Source organism: Dama dama, chromosome 5 (assembly GCF_033118175.1).
Source record: "Dama dama isolate Ldn47 chromosome 5, ASM3311817v1, whole genome shotgun sequence".
NCBI classification, from domain to species: domain Eukaryota; kingdom Metazoa; phylum Chordata; class Mammalia; order Artiodactyla; family Cervidae; genus Dama; species Dama dama.
In genome coordinates, this window is record NC_083685.1 from 85,368,580 (window position 1) to 85,384,818 (window position 16,239).

Consider the following 16,239-nt stretch of genomic DNA (forward strand, 5'->3'; position numbering starts at 1 on the left):
GTTGCTTGGGCTCCTCTTGTTGCGGAGCACAGACTCTAGAGCGCAGGCTCAGTTGTTGGCAGCACGTGGCCTCAGTAGATGCTCCAATGCACGTGGAATCTTCCTGGAGCAGGGATCAAACCCGTGTCTCTGGCAGGCAGATTCTCAACCCCTGGACCACCAGGCAAGTCCCAAGAAGAGCTTCTGTAGGCGGAAAGGAAGTTCCAGTTGGAAGGTAAAAGATGGTTATTGGTACAATGTTTTCTTGCCACAAAGGGACGGATTAATTTTATGTAATTCACAGTGAATTCTGTGAATATTAAGGATGTTTTCTCCTATGAGAGTTTTGCACTTGTACTTTCGTGCTTGAGTGGATCGGCATCTTATCTCAAGGGTTTGGCATTTAACAGCTGCAAGCTTTCAAAATGTCTTTTCTTGAAGTGGTTGAATTGAAATGATGACATGGATCCTCCTGTCTCTTTTTCCTTTCTTCATTGTGGTCAGTATTTGCTGAATGCTCACTGATACAAAACCCAGCGAGCACTAAGGACTTTATAAGAGAGGACGTAAGAAATATGGAGCCCTGGCTTCCCAGAGCTTCCAGTCTTGGAAATTGCAGGACAGGACTAGCTGGAAGTGACGTATCCTGCCTGTATTGGTGATACCTGCATGTGGTTTAGCAGCAGCCTTGACGGTTTTGGAGGGGTTTTGGCGCCCAGCCTCTTTAGTTGACCAGGTGGAGGAAGGGGAGGATAGGGTGGCCTGGCAGGGAGGTTGTGTTTTTAGACATGGAAGAGATAATCAAGTCTCAGAGTAGAAAGAGGGAGTGGCTCCTTGGTCCTGGCCCAAGGGGAAGGCAACTAGAGGTGACTGTGTTACCTTTTACCATGTGGGGTGCCTACCTCATGCTGAGGTTCGCTGTGCATTAGCTCATGTAGTACCTGAGTAGTCCTTCGAGGTAGGCTGAGCATCCGACTTTTATTTTGTTTGTTTTTTTCTTGTTTGGGGCTGTGCTGGGTCTTTGCTGCTGCGAGGGCTTTTCCCTAGTTGCGGTGCATGGGCTTCTCATGGCAGTGACTCCTCTTGTGGACCACGGGCTCTAGGGCGTGAGGGCTGGTTGTGGTTCCCTGGCTCTACGGCGCAGGCTCAGTACTTGTAGGCACACAGGCTTAGTGGCTCCGCGGCACATGGGATCTCTTTGGACCAGGAATCCAACCTGTGTCTCCTGCGTTGGCAGGCAGGTTCTCTACCACTGAGCCACCAGGGAAGTCTTGAGCACCGCCTTTGCCGGTGAGCATCTGATGCTCTGGGAAGTTGTCTGTTTGCAAAGTTCCCCCAGCGGGGATGCAGCCAGCCAGGACTTAATCCTAGCATGTCCCTGCTGCCCTCTCCCTCCCAGGAGGGGCTGCCTCTGGGCAGGACGGCAAGGAGGAGGGCTGAGAACGTGGGCCTGGCCTGTGCCAGGGAACGGGGCTGGGGTGGGGGGTAGCAGAGGAAAGGTGGATTGGCAGAGGGGAGCCACACGCAGGCACCCCTGCCAGTGCTCCGGGTGTCTCTGTGGGCACCCGGGCTCCCCTCGGTCATCTTTCTTGCCACCCCGCTACTCAGCGTGTACCATTTGCTGGAATTTATACTTACGTGTTTCCTTTACTTGTTCTACCAGCATTTGTTGACAGTTGCTTTTTCCTTCTCCTTTCTTCTCTCCCGACCCTTCAAACTGGGGTTTTAGCCTCAAGTGAGCACTGACTTACTGTTTCCTGTCAGGTGTGTTTCAGGCTTCAGAGCCCCTGGGGGGTGCGGAGGAGCTGGGTAGGTTGCTGTCTGTGCTTTCTGATCTGGTCTGGTATCCAGTGTGCCGCACACCGTAGAAGACAGTTGTTTAGATCCGGCTGATGGAGCAACTCGGGGCTGTTCAGTTGTGTCAGGCTAGGTCTTGTCAAACTGTAGCGATGTAAGCAGTGTTCCATGTCAGGACCTACAGCTTTATGACATGGAAGCCTTGTAATTTCACTGTGCCATCCTAAACACATCTTATCGCCCACTAGAAAAGCTTTAGATGTGACTGAACCCCCAAAGTACCCCAAAACATCTCCTTTCCACACGAGCGCGACTGGTCCCAGAACTGTTCTAAAGTGTGTGCAGTCATGTGAACGTTGTATTGTGTGGTTATCACTGGGTGGAGAGTGAGGGAGCTTGACATGTGTCCTTCCAAGTGTCAGCAGTCACAGTCTTACGTTCGCTTCCCTTTACTGCTCAAATGACACTTAGAAAAGACTAAATATAACCCCCTCCGCTCTGCAGACTTCTTCAGCGCCACACCAGAGGGCCTGTGATTTCGACTCTGGGAATCTGAGTCTCCTGGGCATTCTTGTTTGCTTGAACAGCTTTCTATACTTAGAAAAGAGAGGGCAGAAAGATTTAGGTTAATTCTGAAGTCACCCCAGGATGAAAAGTTGTTCATTTCTCTAAAGGGTTAGTGAGCACCGCTTCAGGACCAGCGCGGGGGCCCAGGGCTCACCCCCCGTGGTGGCGTGTGGCCTGCTCGTGGCCGAAACAGGGCTCATCGGCTGTCCCTGCGCTTGCTCAGCCTCTGGGGCGAGGGGCTGGAAGCTGCCTCCTGGGGGCCGAGCACGCCCTGGTGCCCTGTATTGTCTGTGATGCCGGGAGTAGCTGCTGCCAGGCGGTGCCAGCTCGCCTGCCCGGCGCTCTCTTCAGCCGCCCGAGACACCCTGTACTTCCACAGACGAGAGCTCCCCCCCTCGTGTCCGAGGGCCTCCTGTTGCTGACTAAATATTTGTCTTGGGTTTGCTCTCATGCAGCCTCGTGCTCCCAGCACTCGGAGTGGGCCTTCCCGGGGCAGGGCGGGGGCCTGGGCCCCAGTGTCTGTGGACAGGGCCCTGGGCCGGGAGTTCCGAGAGGGAGAGCCAGGCCCTTGGCCAGGCACGGCGGGGTCTGGCGTGGGGCTGAGTCAGTCCTGCGGCCGGGTGGAAAGAGCACGAGTGTGGGCACCAAACCCAGACCTACCTCAGGTGTGAATCCCAGACCCATCGTCCCCTGCCTGCCCTTCAGGATGTGCCTTCGTCTCTCCAGGCCTCGGATGCTCTGTCCCGGAAGCAGGGAGGTAGGAAAATACCTGCTTTCAGAACTAAATGATAAGCCAAGTCCAGCTTTGGCACATAGTAGCCCCTCAGTCGTTTAATTATATATATATATATATTTGGAGTAGTAATTATCAAAGATTGTACAGTATTGAGAAGTATAGAACAAAATACAATTATTGGAGGAGAGTTACTCCATGATGCTGATTTGAATCTTGACTCTCATCATTGGCTTGTATTTCCTAGAAATAATAATTAAAACACTAAACACTTATGGAAGACTCACGTGTCCGATATGCTAAGCGCATTATCTCTTAACTTGACAACAGTCCCATGAAGTAGTTGTTTTCATCACCCACTACTTTACAGATGAGGAAACTGAGGGCCAGAGAGGCTGAGTTACAGCCCCAAGGTGACTCCACAAGAAGCAGAGGAGGAAGACTTCATAAAAGGCAGGGCTTTTCTTATCCTGAAGCTGTCACTCTTATTTAACAGCCTGTTTCTCTACCAGTGAGTAGCATGAGTGATGTGAGCCTCCAGTGGAATCCTGCCCGTGGGGCCCTGCCTGTGGCTGCAGGAGACCTGTGGGGGCCCTGCTGCCTCCACGGGGGTTTGACCCCAAACTCTGCCCGGCGGCCCAACCCCCAGTGAAAGGACGAGTCACGGGCGGTCGTGCCCAGCCCTTGTCAGGCTGTCTTGTCCGCATGGTCTGACGTGGTTTTCTCTGCCTCTCGCTCTTAAGCAGCAGACCTGCTTGGACTGTAAGAAGAACTTCTGCACCACCTGTTCGAGCCAAGTGGGGGCCGGTCCCCGGCTCTGCCTTCTCTGCCAGCGCGTCTGCGCCACAGGCTTCCGGCGGGAGGAGCTCATGAAGATGAAGGTGAAGGACCTGAGGGACTATCTCAGCCTCCACGACATCTCTACCGACATGTGCCGGGAGAAGGAGGAGCTGGTGTTCCTGGTGCTCAGCCAGCAGCCCGTCATCTCCCAGGAGGGCAGGACTCAGGCGCCCCCCTTGGGCCCCGACTTCCCCGAGCAGCAGGCCTTCCTCACCCGGCCCCACACCAGCACCGTGCCGCCTACCTCACCCGGCCTCCCGTCTGCACCCCCCGGCCAGGCGCAGGGCCGGCAGCAGGTACGGCAACGCTCGGCCTCCCGTCTCTCCAGGGCGGGCTCCGGTCCCTCTCTCCCCGAACCGCGGGAGAGGGGTTCAGTGCGTGGGTCACGGGACGCCTTTCTGCCTATCGCCGACGGAGGGTGTTTTCTGGACTGCAGACTCACGTTTGGGCTTTTCTTAGATGGATGCACGGTACTGGGTTTTTGTGTTTTTCTGTTTCTTTGTAATAGATTCCTATCCCATTTAGAGAGTTTAAAAAAATTGGTTGTTCTAGAAACATTTTGAGAAAATTCACTGTTAGGTCTCCACATTTGGTTCTGATCAGATTACCCTCCTGCTTTCTCACCCCATGGTCTTCATTGGCCAACGGGGAATTCGGTTCCTCAGTGATCATCACAAGGCGCAAGGGAGAAAAAAGGACCACATAGGACTTCCCTGGTGGTCCAGGGGTTATGACGGTGAGCTTCCAGTGCAGGGGGCACAGGTTTGATCCCTGGTTGGGGAAATTCTGCGAGCCGTGTGGTGAGGCCAAAAAAAGAGTATGTGGAGGCAAGGCAGAGGAGGGAAACGCTGTGACTGAGACACGGGCACGGCCCCTGCCAGCGCTGTCCGGGCTGGGGTGTGGTTGGAGGGCTACTGAACAGTAGGTGGCCTTGTCAGCATCCCAGCAGGGTCTGGGGGTGGCGGGCTCAGAGCAGCACCTGGACTGAATTATGAACCAGGCTTGGAAAGCTCAGAAACGAGGATTATGTCGCTTCTACGCTGAGAAAGCCCCTCTGAGGGGGAAGGTAGGTGTGGAAACCAACTGTTGGATTAGAGTGATGCTAGTGGCTCAGCGGTAAATAATCCACCCACTGACACAGGAGGCTTGGGTTCTGTCCCTGCGTCAGGAAGATCCCCTGGAGAAAGAAATGGCAACCCACCTCAGCATTCTTTCCTGGAGAATTCCATGGATAGAGGAGCCTGGTGGGCTACAGTCCATAGGGTTGCAAAGAGTCAGACATGACTTAGTGACTAAACAATAACAGTGCTCTGAATGGTGGTTATCACTGAGGAGAGGTTTGAGGCGGGTGAAAGAGGAAAGGATAGGGTGTCAGACAGCAAGACTGGTGTCAAGTTATAAGACAGGAAGCAAACACCCACACACTCGGTGGGGAGTGGGGGAGGACCCAGCGCCGGGAAGGCAGGAGGCTTCAGCCAGAGGTCTGGGGTGGGGACGGGGGAAGTGGTCCCCTGCCTCCAGTGGCAGAGGCACTGGACAGAGGATGAGAGGTAGCTGGAAGCTGTGTGTGTAGCCCCAGGGGACCCTGTAAGGTTAGGACCCACAGGAAGTTGGCTTCCAGGACGTGAGCAGAGGGCCGACTCTGCAGACTAGGTGCTCATGGTGGGGAGAGGGGAGGGTTGGGGAAGAGGCAGCCTCTGGCTTCCAGGTGCTGGGTCTCTAGGAGCTATTTTTCCATGCATTTGTTTATTCAGTGAGCATGTATTACCCACCTCCGAAGTACCAGGATCACTGTCATCGGGGCGTGGTGACGTCCTGTAGCTATCCTTCAGTATGTCAGTGAGCCTTTTAGTCATCTGACTTGGGCAACAGTGGGAGGATTCAGACCTAGGAGATCCAGTTTCCACATCCTGTTGGTCACTGACTCTCGGGTCACTTCCGGGAGGTCTGAGCCTTTAACAAGGCAATGAGGTTAGTAATCCAGACCACTTTGGCTCCTGCCAGGATGTGGGGAGGACTGACTGGCGGCGTGATCCCACGTCTGAAGGGCTTTGAGCTGCCCAGAGCAGGCATGCACCTGTGTTGTCGTCCCCCGCACAGGACGTGCAGGGCTGCCGTCTCTCGTTTCTGACCCCCACCTCTGCCGGGACGGGGCCCCTGACTCAGCCCTGACGGGCACTGGGCCCTGAAGGCCGCTGTGACCGCACTCTCCCCTGCAGGAAGCGCACGCGGCCTGAGCGGGCTTTCCCCCCGCGCACCCTGGGACACCACTGCCCCTCGGCTCTGCTCTGCCTGCTGGACAGGCGGGGCCACCTGTCTTGACTGCCTCCCTTTGCTTGGTCCAGGGTTTTCTCTCTGTTTATGGGGAGCCAGTAGAGTGCCTTGAGGGAATTTTTTTTCCCTGAAAGAACCTTCAAGTGGGTTCCTTTCATTAATCAGAAGTTTGCAGACTGCACGCATAGGTCACACCATGTGCCAGAGCTTCATTGGGTGCTTCTCCTCTGATGTTTCCAGAAGGCCTTCAGGTCAGCTCACGTCCCCTGTTCTGGTGAGGCCTGCATTTTGCCAGCCAGAAAAACAGGGCGAGCGCAGTAGGTCGTGCAGGGCGGCCTGACGGTCTGTAGCGAGCGGCACACAGGCTGAGCATCTGCTGGCAGCGCTCGCCCACCGGGGCCCTTCCCTGCGCCTGTGACGCCCCGGCAGTAGTTGCTAGTGAAGGAAGCGCATGGACCAGAGCTAGCTGCGGACAGACACTCACTGGAGGCTTGGGTTCAGCCAGTGGGCACACCGGAAAGACAGGTGCGTACTCTGCAGCACGAGACCGCGTTTCTCTTGTGGAAAAGAGAAGACATACAGAAACTGGCTACTTAGGAAGAGGTTAGGCTCCGAACAGCTTCTTGGAACTCCAAGGTGACACCAGGAGGCCAGTGGGTGCCACGCTGACGTAAAGCCAAGAAAAAACTGGGCGTTGTTTGGGAAGCATCTCTGTCCACGTGTGCTGTGTACAGGAGCTTATTGTCACTTGGCATTTTTGGTGACAATTGTTATTTCTGCTCTTCATTTCTATTGTGGTTGCGTGCCTTTTCTTAATTAGCTCCATATTATGCATTCTGACCTGAGGTGAGCAGCGGGGGCAGTGAGTGACTAGTTTCCCAGGTGGTCGCTTTGCTGGTTCTCTGAAGAGTCCAGTGGAAAAGGCCTGTGAGCTCGGACACCTCTTTGCTCTGGGCTCACACCAGACCCATCGCCTGTTTGGGGGCTGTGGGTGGAAAGGATCTAGGTGAGGGATTTGTGGTTCCCAGTTCTGACTACTCTGTGGCAAAACCTGAAGGAATACCTAGGGGAAACCTTTTGAGAGTTTAGACTTCTGAGCCGAATGAAACTTCTTAAGCATAGGCATTAGTCTTATATAGTCTCAGGTTAATAGAATCTTTGATGCCTTAAAATAAGTTTTGACTGGGTTTTAAGATAGCTCTTAGTAACAGTCTACCCTGCTGCTTTGAGCATATTTCTAGAATTTCTTATGAGAGCAGTGACTAGCCAGAAAGGGGGGAGGCAGGGCGCGTGGTGAGGGTCTGGAAACTTTTATCTTATCTGGGCCAGATGAGGAAGCCGGGGAGATTTCATGTGGCAGAAGTGAAGACATAGTTTGAACAGTTGGGGAGAAAAGAGTTGACACTGATCTGGGGGAAAAACCAGGGATGGCGGGTGGAAGTTGTAGGGTTGGCATTTTCGCGTCAGTGGGTCAGGAACGGACTTGACAGCGGTCTGGCAGAGGAGGGCCATGTAATCTTCCTTCCACTCGGAGTGCGCAAGCTGAGTGCAAGCTGAGCCGACACTGATGGTGAGTGGCAGATAATGCCATCCTGGCAGTAGGCAGAATTAATGCCATCCTGTTCTAGAGTTGAAATCTATGCGTATCGCTTCCCTGCCTGACAGAGTCAGGCTTCTAAAATGCTGTTAAGGGAGACTCCAGGTTCCCGGGGAGACGGGAGTGCGTTTGGATATGGCGTGAGCTGGCAAGAGCCCCATGCCATCCCTGGGACAGTTCTGCAGATGTGACGGCATCTCTCTCTCCCCACAGGCCAATGGCCATGTGTCTCAGGACCGAGAGGAGCCCGTCTACCTGGAGCGCACGGCCGGGGCCCCTGCTGAGGACGAGACCCAGGTGGGCCCTGCGGCGCCTGTGCCTCCGCCTTTGCTCCCGCTGCTGTTCTCGTCAGGGCCCTCTGGGCGGCCTCATGGGGGAGAGGGGAGGAGCAGGCTGTGGTGACAGTCCTTCTGAAGTCCTGTCTTCAGGGGTGGCATTCAGTGAGCGTTCCTGGTGAACCTCAGGAGCGGTCCGTGTCACGCTGGAGACTGGGGAGCGGCACAGCCCGTTGGTTTCCAGTCTCTTGACTTGCTGAGAGCAGCCGGAGGGCAGGCTCCTGGTGCCGCTGTGCCAGTCTTGTTCTTTTCCTCTGCTTCTAGCACACGGTGGCCATTGTCAGGGGAAGGAGGTCAGATAATCAGGAGGAAAGATGAGAGGGCGTTTAGGGCACTGCCGTGGGGCCGCAGAGCTGTGGTCTCTGGTGTGCAGAGAGGATGCTTGCCCGGGAAGCGGGCTTCTTCTGTGGGAAAGCAGAACTCTGCAGGGGAGAAAGACTCAGGCCGAGCGCAGCAGTCTCTCGTGCTGCCTCGTTCTATCTCCACGGGGAGCCCGGGTGGCGGCACTGCTGCCGCCTCTTTACGGGGGGCAGATGGGCTCAGAGGGGTGAGCATCATGCTCGGTACTGCTCAGCATCAGTCAGAGGAGGAATTGGGATCCAAAACCACCTGCCTCAGCCTGCTGCTGCTCCTCCTGCCTGGCCTGGGGGTGGGTCTGTGGCCAGCTGGGCCTGAGCATAGCCCTCGGGGCAGGAAGAGACGGAGGTCTGTCTGGCGATGCAGAGCCTGGGGCCACATAATCCTCCACGTGCCCCTGTTCCTGCTTGCCTTGAGGCCAGTCACCAAAAGCACAGGGTGATGAGAGCTCTGGGGTCCTGGTAGTGATGAGGGCGGGGGCGGGGAGCCCATCCATCCCATCTTTGCCTTCGCAGTCCGTCGACTCAGAGGACAGCTTTGTCCCAGGCCGGAGGGCCTCGCTGTCTGACCTGACCGACCTGGAGGACATCGAAGGTCTCACTGTGCGACAGCTCAAGGAGATCCTGGCTCGCAACTTCGTCAACTACAAGGGCTGCTGTGAGAAGTGGGAACTGATGGAGAGGGTGACGCGGCTGTACAAGGACCAGAAGGGACTCCAGCACCTGGGTGAGGGGCTGTGTGGGCGGCAGCGGTGCAGAGCTCCAGAGCACCTGCTCTCTCGCTTTAGGGTCCACATTGACCTGACTCAATTTCCGTGCTTTTAGCTGAGGAAGGAGCCACCTTACGCATTTGCATCCTCTAATAATAACGGTCCTTTGGAGCTGAGTTCCCCGGGTGGGGGTCAGGCATCATGTATATGTATTTAATCCTCAGGGCAGCCTGTAAAATAGGCATTGTTAGCATCTTCCCTTCACTGGAGAGCCTAGATTGGCCCTGAGGATTTCTGCATCTAAGTCCATGGCCTTTCCCGCCTTAGGTCGCCCCGTCAGACTCACCACTACCTCTGGACATACTCAAACTCTGTACACAGGTGCTGGCACGCTGTGTGTGTCCTGTCTGCCTGGGGCTGTTCATTTTCCAAAGCATTTTCCATAGTATCATTTACAGTGATGCACAGTAAAACAAGGTCTGTAGTCAAATGAGTTTGGGGAAGAAAAAAACTTGCTGTTATGTCCATGCTGCTGATTCGTGGTAAGATGAAGACTGTACCAGTCAAGGCAGAGAAGCCCTGCAGGAGAGTCTAGCTGTCTGGAACTCCGCATTTCCTGAAATGACTTCACCCATTCGCTTCCCAGCTGATTGGGCTCCTGCAGGTCCATGTTGTGCTGACTTGCCTGCTCACAGTAGTTGAAGTCAGATTCGGGTTCTTCTCTCCCAGGAGCTTAGATTCATCAGAGTTAGGGGACATCTGCATGGTCACCTGATCATAGGCTCTTCCCTTTGGGACGGTCCCCAGAACCTCCCCAAAGGAGGGACGAGGGCCTGGGACTAGGAGATGGAGCCTCTGGGGAGTCTCACCCAGATGCCCTGGCCAACCGGGACAGGCTGCTCCTCCTTTCTTGACTTTAACGCCGGCTTCCGATGCAACAGAAAAAAGGACACTGTGCTTGTGCACTCTCCTTCCTGCCTGGCAGTTTTGTTCATGGTAAAGCAGTGGAAGCCCTTTTTCTAAGACTAGACCAGACACCCCAGCAGGGGCGGTGGGTGAGTCTCCCATGTGTGGAGGGTCTGAGGAGGGTGGCCTGGCTCCCAGCAGGAGAGCGGTCAGAGTTCGGAAGTGAAGACAGGGTGGCTGGAGGCTTTCCTCGTCGTCATGTATTCAGACGCCTTCTTTCCTTCCCTTGCAGTGTGCAGCGCTGAAGACCAAAACGGTACGTAGTTGTTCCTGTTCCGCGTCAGGCTGAGGCCCTTCACTCTTCTTCCTCCCCTTCAGCCCTGATTCCTATTAGCCGTCTGAGAACTCTGAGCATATCCACATCCCGGCGGGGGAGCGGTGCTGGGGGGGGGATGTTCACTGGGAACCAGGGCTTCTCAGCATCTTTGAAAATTCCCATCCCTGTCCCTGTGAAGGCAGGAGTGGCGGACACCTCGGGCAGCCTGATCTGCAGGCCTCTGGTTGTCAGAGCTCAGAAGCCAGCCTCTGTAGAATCTTCAGCAAAGCCAAGGGGTGGCACTTCTGGTGCATTGCCCATAGTCCTGGGGCTCAGGCACCATAGCTTTCACTCCGTCTTGGTCTGTGTGGGAGGGTCTGTGTGTGTACCTTCAGGGAAATCACTTGGGATGTTCATCAGCTTCTGGTACCAGCTGAAAAACAGGAGTGGCGAGCTGAGAGCCTTGTGTGTATAGCATACTTCGTGGCACTCAGCTGCAGTGTACCAACCTGTGTGTTAAAGACCACCCACAGGTCTCTGGGCACCCCCAGAATGCACTGCAGGAATCTGACTGCAGATGCAATCACTCTGAAACATGTAGACCTTTTTGTGAAAGCCTCAAGGCTATACAGCCGTTTTACTAAGTGAAAAATTTGGAGTGTCTTCTGAAAAAGTTTTAAAGTGCTTTTCAGGCCCCTACACTACTCTGAGAACATCCTTTCTTGGGGAAGAGCTCTCACCATATTGCTCAGGATGGGGCATGGTCTTCTGGCTGATACATTCCCAAGAGTTGAGCATTTGGAGTTCTAGACCCTCACCTGATACCAAAGTTTGGCCATCCACTTGGGGTCTTTCTGATTCCCTGGGAGAATGCTGGCAACTGAGTTAAATTTGTTAATCTTGACAGAAGTAATCTGTAATGAAATTCTGTAAATTACTCCAGCTCATCTATATATTTACGGATGAGCTATTTATATAGCCCATACTATCTATTATATCTATGGGTATTCCTATTTATATATATAGGTGTTTATATTGTTCAGTTGTTTCCAAGCGTTCCCTGTTAGGGCCATCAACTCCTCACAGGAGTAAATAGGTTTCACTGCCTCACAGCCCGCCCACCTGAAGTGATTTGACTTTCTGACTCGTCCAAGGAACAGGTGAAGTGCAGAAGCAGTGGAGTATGAGAATCCCCAGTGGGACTGTAGAGGTGGCTGTGGTAAGAGCAGTTCCCTGTTTATGGCTGCCTGATTCATGCTGCCATTTAAAACGTGCTGGGAAGGCTTGGGTTTGGGGACACGAAGGTTCTGTTCCTGCAGCTGACCTAGGATGAAGCTCAGGCCTAGTGTCTTCCCACTCGCACAAGCCGGTTAGCCTTGTTGAGAACTGTGTGCTGAGCAGTTAGTACTGTCTTCGCAGTCCCTGCCCTCAGGCCACTTTCCTAGAAGCCAGCCTACCTGGATTTGAATCTTTGGCCAAGCTACTTAACCCTTTGGTCTCACTTGCCTCACCTATCAAATGAGTAACGAGAGTACCTACTTCATAGTTTTTGTTGGGGCTCAGTAGTGAAGAATCTGCCTGCCAATGCAGGAGACGCGGGTTCAATCCCTGGGTCAGGAAGGTCCCCTGGAGGCGGAAGTGACAACCTGCTCTAGTATTCTTGCCTGGAGAATTCCATTGGCAGAGAAGCCTGTCAGACTTTAGTCCATGGGGTCACAAAGAGTCAGACTAACACGTTCACTTTCACCTCGGGACTGGTTTCAGGGATTCAAGATGACTGTCGGACCTCAGAGCAGACAGCAGATGCTAAGTATATTATTACCTCAGTAGAAATTGATTGTTTGTTGGATTTAGGAGCCCGTATCTAGTGGGGAGACAAGGAGGCAAATTCACAGTCCTGAAGGCGCTGAGGAGCAGTCACGGGGTGTAGGTGAAGTGTGTGTGGGAAGCAGAGAAGAGGGAGCTATAGTCTCTGCTGGGCTCTGGGACCATGGAGTCTCCTCCGAGGAAGCTTGAGGAAGCAGGCCGTGGCACAGCCGGGGCCCTGCAGTCCTTGGCTTGCTTTATTCAGTTGGGGGTATGTTTACAGAGCCTCATGATCCTCCACGAGCTGTTCATTACAACTCTGTTGATGCCTAAACTCTTCTCAGCCAGCTTTATATCGTTTCAGCATGTTCTGCCTCAGGGAATATCGAGTCCCTCCGTGGCACTCCCTGGCTTTATTGCAGCCTCAGTTGTCTGAACGTTACTTCTTTTTAAGCTTTGAGGCCTTTGCCGTACTCTCATGTTCTGGGATGTCTTTGATCTATAAGTACTTGACTCTTCATATCTATAGCCTAACCTGTGGAGGTGCAGATTAAACAAGCAGGTGGAGTTAGTTCCTAGGGAGGCGGTTCCTTGTCCCTGAGGGGGGTGTGTGGATCTGGGGGGCTGTGCCTCCGGCTCACACACTTAGTCTCCTTACTCTCCCTCTGCTGTGTCCAGGGGGAGCAGTGCCGTCCAGCCTGGAGGAGAACCTGTGTCGGATCTGCATGGACTCACCCATCGACTGCGTTCTGCTGGAGTGTGGCCACATGGTCACCTGTACCAAGTGCGGCAAGCGCATGAACGAGTGCCCCATCTGCCGGCAGTACGTGATCCGAGCCGTGCACGTCTTCCGGTCCTGAGGGCTCGCGCGGGCTTTTGCAGTGCCTTAGGGGACAGAGCTCCAGGTGTCTGGGCCCACGGTGGGCCGGCTTGCAGACGGGCAAGCTAACCAGAAAGTGTGCAGTGTTCCCAAGACCAGGGCGAGCAAAGAAGCTGTCACCTCTGGGCATGCCTGTCTTGCTTCAGAGGTACACCGTGTGGCTGGCCGAGCCCCAGGCCAGTGGAAACTGGTACAGATTGCACAGGCCAGTCCCTGTTTCGGTGATCTTGGGGTGACGATGGTAACTGATGGAGAGGACTTTCCAGAATTTCGACCATATCTTCCTCCCTTCCTCTGCGAACCTAAACAGAGTCTCACCCTTCCTCCTGTAGCCCGCCCACCCCCCTGAGCGGCGTGCCTCTGTTTGACCCACCAGGAATCCTGGTGGGGACAGCTCTCTTCCTCCCCGGCACACCTGGATTCATTTCTGGTCTCTCTGGCTCCCTGTGCTTTAACCGACCTTTGCTAAAGTCTCTTGATACCTTAACCTAAAATCCATTTGTTTCTTTAGACCAAAAAGATGGTAGCTTACCAGACCAATAGTGATCCTCCTAGGGACAGAAATTTGAACCAGTAAACTTATTTCTGGTGAGAAATGAAACGCAAATGCGATTGGAAAACCTTAAGTCATTAAGAGTTGCTTCCTGAAGTGCTGGATTGGGAAGCTCTCCCTCTCCTGAGCTGACCTTGGGAGTCAGTCTGGCTTTCAGACTGGTGGGAGATTCCAGTCTGTGAAAGACAGTATGTGGGTCACCTCTGCTGTTTCTCCTGGGGTCTGACTTTGTGCCATCCTGTTTTAGTTGATGAGAAAAAGGGAAAGCATTGGGTGGAAGCAGTGGCTCTCTGCTTGGCTTTGACTTCTCCAGCGGACAGCCTTAAACCATTTTCCCCTGAGTACGAGGTCCCTCTTGCCCATGGAGGTTTTAAACATGGTCTCACTTGAAGGTCTCACTGAAGAGACTTAGGCAAAGGGCGTATTCTACTCCAGTCAGACAAGCATGTAAGACTGAGTACTCAGAGGTATCAGCCCTTGAGCAGACAGCTGCCCGTGTCTGTTCCCCAGGTTGGGAGGGACTCCCGAATCCCATTTCCTTTCTCACCCTGCTGATTTAGGGGCAGGTCAGGAAGAAGCATTCCCTTGGCTCTTTAGGAAGGGCCGTGCAATGAGTTAGTGTTGTTCTTGAGCCCTCTCAGGGTCTCTTCACCACTGCAAGAGCTCAGGTTTGCTGGAGAAGCTTAGCCAAGCCCAAACATACATTCTGTGCACTATCAGAAGAGCTGTGTGTGCCGCCGTTACCGTTGGATGAGCTATGCAAACCCTCAGACAGCTGAGGGCTTCGGCAGTCACCCCTATTCCCACCCCGTGCCGCTGAGATCTCTCAGACCAGAACCAATCACGACTTTGGAAAGCAGTGGGAAACCTGTAAGGGCACCTGTTGGTTGGTACAGGATATACTTAATGCTTTCTCTCCATCAACCACTAAACCACCTAACCTTGACATTATACCAAGTCCTAGATAGTTTGATTTTGGGCTACAGCCTTTGTAGGAACTGGGGGGAATGGAGGTTTCCCTGTAAAGACACCATCTTTCTGCTGGACAGTAAATACTATAGTTTACGGTGCCTACCAGTTTAACAAAGAATTCAGCTACTCCTTAGTTCCACTGTGAAACAGGTCTGCACATAGCAGCTCAGCTACAACCTAGCAATAACTTCAGGGCAGAAGCTGGCTGTTTCCCTGCTTAAAACTTGCTTTCTCTGCTGAGGCCTTACCACTCCCTACCTCCCAGTTTCCCTCTTAGACATGAGTTAACAATATCCTGATGGTTGGTTTGTAACCTCAGTAAGAATCAGAACTGATGTCATTTACTCATCTTGGAGAAAGAACTTGCCTTTAAGTCTTCTAATCCCTTTTGCTGAAGGTTTCCATTTAGGAGAAGAGGTGTTAAAACAACCTAACCCTAAGCGCCACCCCCCCACCTCCTGCTTTGTATCTTCTTTATTACTACACCAAATAAAGGCTGGGAATTCTTAAGATCCCATTTCAGTTACTATCTAACTTAGGTAGCAAACTTGATTTTTATCCTTGGATACTCTCTTCTGCCCCTCATGGATCCTTGGTCTTAATTACCATGGAAACATCTAATTCTTCCATTATCCCATGGCTTTTGCTGATTGTTCTGAGATTTCAGTTGTGACTTGTTTTAAAAGACAGGACAGCTGACTGGCTCATAATACATTGGAATAGCTGGATCCAAACGAGAAAGAATAAGCTGTACAGGAATTAGTGCTCAATGTATATTGTATAAATTTGTTGAAATCTTTTGGACGTGAATGTGTTATTTCAAGTGGCTTATATTAAGATTTTTCTCAGACTTACTTGGGTGTTAGACCAAACCCAAATGTGTATTTTTTGTTACAGAGCTCTGCTTTATAATTTTGTAATAAAGTTTCAACATAGATGCCTGTCCAATCTGGTGTGAGGACGCCAGGTGTCATAGTTAAGACTGACCTGAGTTCACAAGCCACAGGCTAATCCCAGGCTGTATGCACACAGGCCTGCTCTTGCAAGACTGCTGTTTTTGGAGATGCTTGGGTCATGTGGCCTTGGGCATGGGAAAGCCCAGAAGAGGATGGGCACTGGGCAGGAAAAAGGACCAAGCCCAGAGAGCAGCATCAAGTGGGTTCAGACATGGACCCTGATCTGGTAGGAGCAGACCTTCAAGATGTGGGTGGAAAGGAGTCTGAGGGCAGCCGGGGTGCCCAGATGTCTTTAGGTGACCCCGGGAGATGGCTGGACTGCGGCTCAGAGGCCGGCCCCGCCTTGAGGGCAGCGTGCCCTGTGTCTCCGTGCAGGTGGGTACACCTGTCTGACCAGTGCGCAGGGGAGGGGACTCCTGAGAGCACAGCCTTTGGGAGAGCCGGACTGAGTGCAGATCTGCCCTGTGGCTGCAGAAGGAAGGGATCTTGCCAGAAGGGCGTAGAAGCTCAAGGCTGAGCCACAGCACTCTGTCCTCATTGTTCTGGGCGGCTGACCCGTTCAGCACTCAGGGTGACCTCTTGCCTGCTGCCAACCAGCGAGTAAACAAAGGCTCAAAGGAGGGCAGGCCTCCAGCACCCTGCTGGGGAGGTTTAAGATGATG

At 53.3% G+C, this 16,239-nt stretch overlaps 1 protein-coding gene across 9 annotated transcripts in view; it reads left to right on the forward strand.

Annotated features, from left to right (window-relative positions):
- Positions 1-15,558, forward strand: part of RFFL (ring finger and FYVE like domain containing E3 ubiquitin protein ligase) — a 76,454-nt gene extending 60,896 nt beyond the window's left edge. For 6 of the 9 annotated variants that reach the window (XM_061142796.1, XM_061142799.1, XM_061142791.1 and 3 more), the window contains 5 exons: positions 3,820-4,212; positions 8,001-8,084; positions 8,995-9,205; positions 10,387-10,410; positions 12,895-15,558. In XM_061142796.1, the coding sequence (XP_060998779.1) occupies positions 3,820-4,212; positions 8,001-8,084; positions 8,995-9,205; positions 10,387-10,410; positions 12,895-13,076 (894 nt within the window). In that variant the 3' untranslated portion in view covers positions 13,077-15,558. The remainder of the gene's footprint in view (positions 1-3,819; positions 4,213-8,000; positions 8,085-8,994; positions 9,206-10,386; positions 10,411-12,894) is intronic. The other 3 variants (XM_061142792.1, XM_061142794.1, XM_061142795.1) reach the window with 3 other exon arrangements.
- Positions 15,559-16,239: the final 681 nt, after the last annotated feature.